The 6,000-nt window shown below is 37.0% G+C and overlaps 1 protein-coding gene across 1 annotated transcript; it reads left to right on the top strand.

Annotated features, from left to right (window-relative positions):
- The first annotated feature begins 1,399 nt into the window (after positions 1-1,399).
- LOC119532890 (olfactory receptor 4K15-like) lies at positions 1,400-2,323 on the top strand. Its single transcript, XM_037835134.1, has one exon. It carries the CDS (start codon positions 1,400-1,402, stop codon positions 2,321-2,323), a length of 924 nt encoding a protein of 307 aa, XP_037691062.1.
- Positions 2,324-6,000: the final 3,677 nt, after the last annotated feature.

The following is a 6,000-nucleotide window of genomic DNA, read 5'->3' as shown; positions in this document are numbered from 1 at the left end:
TATGTATTTTTACATTTACTATTACATTATTTCTCAGATACAAAACAGAAGAATATGCTGATGAATGGTAAGATAAATGAATCAATGAGAGTTTTATGTAAGAGCTTGGAGGATTTTACTAAGCAGAATTTTGAAGAAGTAATATAGTTTCTGAAGAAGTGTATATTAGAAAATTGGGTAAGGGATAATATATGTCTAATTACAAGGGACATGCAAGAGTTGTTAGCCTGTTTATAGGATTACTTATTGTGGCATTAGGCAAAAGGATCAGCTAGAAAGAAGAGAATTTTTGTGGTGTGATTTTAGGATCAGAGGTATGCTGAAAATCATCATCCTTACTCTCCTTCACCGTTAGGTTTTAGTTTCTATGAAAGAATCTCATCTCCTTTAGCACAGGGATTGATTACTTATGAAATTCCATCTTCACAATCACCACATCTTCAACCCTGCTACCTCCAGTGCAATATACTATTTTATCAAGCAAGGTTGATGTGAGAGTATGTATTCTCATGCATCATTTCAGAGAGATAACATTTATATAATAAACCAAAATTTTCTGAAGTGCATAATTATAATAATGTATACTAAATAAATAATTATTTATGCACATAAAATTTTAGCTGAAATTAAGTTTATCATAAGACTGTTAATATTAGGCATAATTGAAAACATCCCTATGAAGAAATATAAAAATATTTATGATATATTGTTGAGCCATGAGTTATAAACAATATTTACTTTATGTACAGTAATATATATCACTATAATATCACTCTTAGTAGGATGAGTACAGGATTTGATATTTGTAAATCATGTTAATTTGCACATGTATATATTTTCATATCAAAGGGAACAAGGCATAGGACCTAACATGCATTGAGAACCATCTACAGGCCAAGCAATTCTTGAAGTATTTCACCTTTTCTAATTCTTTTGGCCTTACAACAATCCGATGAAGTATATATCAATGTTTCACCTTATTTGTAGATGCAAAAACTGAACCATGGGGAGCTTAATTTGCCTAGGTTCACAACTCTAGGGTCTATAAGAGAAAGAATTTCCAATCTGTTTATCTTCCATTGAGCTTCACTGTTCTCTCTATCTTATTTTTTTAGGAATTTTTAAATGGTGGAGATGAAGTATAAAATGATATTTTTAGAAATAGGGGTCATGCTGCAATACAGATATGAAAGGCAAGGATGAACTGTAGCAACAAAACAAATGATTCCATGCAACATATGTTCCAGTGCTTAAGAGGATCTAAAGTACGTAAGCATACTGGGAGGGATTTGCTGAGTGGCTTTGCTTGGCTTATTTAGTTTCACAGTCTATGGTGTTATTTCCATTTCCATTTTAATTTACAGGAAAATTTCTGAACCAGGATCAGAAATTGGAAATCATGGATGAAGGAAATATTTCAGGAGTTACTGAATTTCTATTGCATAGTCTTTCAGGTCCTCGAGAACTTCAGCTTTTCTATTTTGCATTTTTCACACTTTTCTATTTATCCATTGTGCTGTGGAACTTCCTCATTGTGCTCACGATCATCTCTGAACCTGTGCTACACACACCCATGTACTTCCTTCTCAGTAACCTCTCCTTCATTGACGTGTGTCTGTCCACCTTTGCCACCCCCAAAATGATTGTAGACTTCCTCATGGAGCACAAGACCATCTCTTTTGAGGGCTGCATGGCCCAGATATTCTTCCTGCATGTCTTTGCCTGTGGAGAAATGATGCTCCTGGTGGCCATGGCATATGATAGATATGTAGCCATATGTCGACCCCTGCACTATGCAGCCATCATGAGCTTACGCAAGTGCACAGCTCTAGTGGTGGGCTCCTGGGTCATTGGGGTTCTGCACTCAGTAAGTCAGCTGGTCTTCACAGTAAACCTTCCATTCTGTGGCCCCAATAAAGTGGACAGCTTTTTCTGTGACCTTCCTCTGGTTATCAAACTTGCCTGCACTAATACATATCTCCTCCAGGTTCTGATGCTGTCAGACAGTGGTTTAATTGCCATGACCTCCTTTGTGCTCTTGCTGACCTCATATTCAATCATCCTGTTCACTGTGCAACGTCGTTCCTCAGTGGGCATGGCCAAGGCACGGGCCACCCTGACTGCCCACGTCACTGTGGTGACCCTCTTCTTTGGGCCCTGCATTTTCATTTATGCCTGGCCTTTTGGCAACTTCCCAGCAGATAAGGTGCTCTCAATATTCTATACTGTTTTCACCCCTCTCTTAAACCCCTTGATCTATGCGTTAAGAAATAAGGAAGTAATAACAGCAGTGCGAAAACTGAGTCGACAAGTCAGTTCTTGACAATCTCACAGCTGTCCCTTATGAAAAATAACAGCCCATAATAAAATTCAAGTCACTGCACCTTGCTTTATGAATTATTGTTATGTCTGAAATGTCATAGAATATATTTTCTTTGTCTTTGTAATGGAAGCAAATTTCCCTTAACAGGACAATGGGACTCCTTATCTTTAACTTATGAAATTGTTATTTGATACAACTAAAATTAATTTTATTATTAAAAGTGTTCCTTTTCCTACATAAGTTATTGTTTCTATCAAATTCATGATTCTGCTCAACTTGAAAAATATAATCTTTTACCAAATACCAATGTAAGATACTAGTATTTAATTCCTGGTCTAAAATATGATTTGTAAATAATATTTTAAAAGCTTCATAATAGTATTTAATTTATACATATTTATAGTCATCTCATTTGATATCACAAATTAGTGGCAGGTATTATAAATTTTACCAGCAATGATTCTGTTGCACTGTTTTCACCATTTGTAGGTTGCAGAATAAATCTAATTACAGAACCAATCTTCCCCTTCTTCTACCTTTGTATATTGACAAACATGCCTACTTATAAACCTGGCTATTCATATTATTTCTATCTGAACCAAGCAGTAAATGCATTCAGAAATTTTGGGGGTTTTTGGATATAGGAATAGTATTTCTTGCAATCCAAATTCTCACTACAATCTGTATAAGTTTAGAGGTCAAATAGCTTATAGATTTGTTCAAGGAGCTCATTATCTGAACTCAGAGGCAAAGAAGATTCTGATTTTCTATTAACTATGCTATAAATAGCAAACCCTGGGTCCACAATTAATGTTGTTTTCTCTCAGCATATAAAACAGAAGTTCGCAATTGCCACTCAAATTTAATGGTTCAGTGACTACACACAATAGCAGATGTCTCTCCACATATAAATAGACATTTTCACCATCACTGTTACCTGTGTGCCTTTGCTCTGTATATTCCCATGTCTATCTCCAGACCATGGACTCTAATCTACACCAAACAACAGAACGTTATTCATGATACACATTTTTCAATGCTCTCAAAAAGTATAAGAATATTCCTTTGGATTCTCAAAAGAAGAAGTCTATATTTTTACATGTAAATTTGATACTTAATAATTACTCTTAGTCTAATTCCTGTTTTATCAATCACAAAACTAGGAGTCATGCAAGTTAAGTGAGTTGATCACATTCAAAAACAGCAAGTCAAGTAAGTAAGGCAAGTATCTTCTGAATTCTAGCATTTAAGAGACAAAGCCCAACCATAAAGCTATCTATGCATTTGAATTAGAGTGGGTGAAAGCAATGGTTATATGGAATAGGATTTAATACCAATTACATTTTCTCCTTCATAATAACACCATTCTGCAATGTCTGTTTATTTGTCTCTGAAATATGGAAATAAAAAATAATCTAAAATAGGTCTGTGTCATATGATGATTATGATGATGATAAAGACAAAATTCTATTCAATGATCATTACATACTTTAAAAATTTGATCTGCATATAATATTTCATTTGCTCTGCACATGATATGCATGGAATAGGAAAACATACTTCTATTTCTGAAAATATTGAGATTCAGGTAATCTGAAACCATTCCGTAAACAAATGTATAAATTCTGGTGCATTCTTTAAAATAATCAAATGACTTAATGGGACACTTTGGGAGAAGAAAGGTATTGGGAAGTGATTTCCGGTAATGAATCTCTTGCACAATGCAGGACCACTGGGAGGGGGATTTTATCTGTGCGGGAGCGTACAGTAGAATTATAGCCTTTATACTGAGAACCCACAAAGCATATTTCCACCGTGAAGGTGTGGACTAGAAAAGTGTCCTCAGGAACACGAAGGAAAGACCAAAATATTTTTCCTCACTAGCCTGGTCTGTAGTTCAAAAATTTATTTCATTATGGATATTATAATGATGGAATTGCTTGTGCAAAGGTTTGGATTTAGAGTCATATTCTCTGCATAGTCAGAAGAGTTTTAACCCAAAAAATGAATATGAAATATGGTCCATCTCAAGGAACAATGAAACTATTGGAACATTTGGCAAAGGGAAGATAAAAACCTCTCTAGAGGCTCATCTACTTAATGCTGGCCACATATGTCTCCTTTTGAATTTAGCTCACTACCAAATCATGAAACACAAGATGAGCCTATCCAGAGTGTGCTAGAATCATATAACCAAACATACAGGTAGAAAGAAAAAGAATGTTAAAAGACATATCATGTGACTGAAAACTCCTCTCCAGAGATCCAGTGAAAAAAAAAGGAAAATTCTTAATTGTTTGAAACTCTGGAGGAGGATATAGACTGGAGAAGGACCCTGCAGATGCTGAATTGAAGAAAGAGAAGAAATATCAGGTAGACATCTCCTGTCCCAGACCAGCCCATCCTCTCCCCTCCCCATCACTTGGACTCAGTGTGGGAAAGGCACAGAATCAGCAGATGGTAACCCTCCCACCAGGGATACAGACTACAAAATCTCTCACAACAGTGAGACATACCCCTATCATTTGGAGACCCAGGGGATAGGGGAGGAAATTTCAAGGTGCATATCAGTGAGAGACAAAAAGACTGACAAAAAGTGGACAGAGGCTGTGTTTCTGACCCTGGGTCTGAAAGCCCGTCCCCCACCTTTGAAGGAAGCAGCTGCCGGTGGCTGTTTCCTTACCTTGGGGATGACTGCAGTAGTGGGTCAGATGATGGAGTACTCTTACACAGATGAAGCCCTACATCGAGCCAGATTGTGGCCAGTGAAGTGAGGGCATGGGAACCCCACAGTTTTCAGCTCACCTGCATAGATGCAGCCTGTGTTCAGAGTCAAAGCAGACTCTAAGGATGATTAAGTTATCGAACATTGCCATCTGCTGGGCAGTCTGGAACATGTAAGAGAATAAAATCCCTTTTAAAAAGAAGCTTCAGACCCTTTATTAGGACCACAGGAACTGGTCTACACACCCAGCACAGAAACCTACCTTGGTTTTGGCTGAGAAATACAGACAACCCAACTGTCAAAGCAGGATCCTAAAAAAATCCAAGTCTTGCCAACTGTTGGAAAACAGAGCACCACTGGAAGCCAACAGATCTATCTTGCCACACACAGTGAACTTGCTGGGGTGCCCAGTGTCTACCTCACATACCTATGGCAAGCCTCAGTGGGTGCCTAATTTTGTGGGAATATGGGGTGGTAGAGCCAATCCAACAACTGGCCAGTGAGAGAAAAAAAATAAATATAGAGATCAAAGAAAACCAACAAAAAAACCCAAGGCAAAAGAAAGAAAACAACTCCAGAATAAACTAACCAAGAAACTCAGAAGCCGAGATAGTAAAAATTCACTGGCCACACCAGGAAACACAAAGATATGGCCCAGTCAAAGGGACAAACTAACACCTCAATTGAGATTCAAGAGTGGCAACAACTAATTAACGATGTTCAAACAAATCTTCTAAGTCAAATCAGTGAGTTAAAAGAAATTGTGACAAAAGGTATGAAGGATATAAAGAAGACACAGGGTTACCATAAGGAAGAATTTGTAAACTTGAAAAAACAAACAAAAGAACTTATGGGGATGAAAGTCACAATAGAAAAGATGAAAAACACAAGGGAGACATGCAACAGCCGACTTGAAGATGCAGAAGAAAGGATTAATGAATAGAGGACCAGA

The sequence above is a fragment of the Choloepus didactylus genome, chromosome 4, assembly GCF_015220235.1.
Source record: "Choloepus didactylus isolate mChoDid1 chromosome 4, mChoDid1.pri, whole genome shotgun sequence".
Classification (NCBI taxonomy): Eukaryota; Metazoa; Chordata; class Mammalia; order Pilosa; family Megalonychidae; genus Choloepus; species Choloepus didactylus.
Note: the sequence above shows the minus strand (reverse complement) of the source record. Positions and strands in the feature narration are given on the sequence as shown.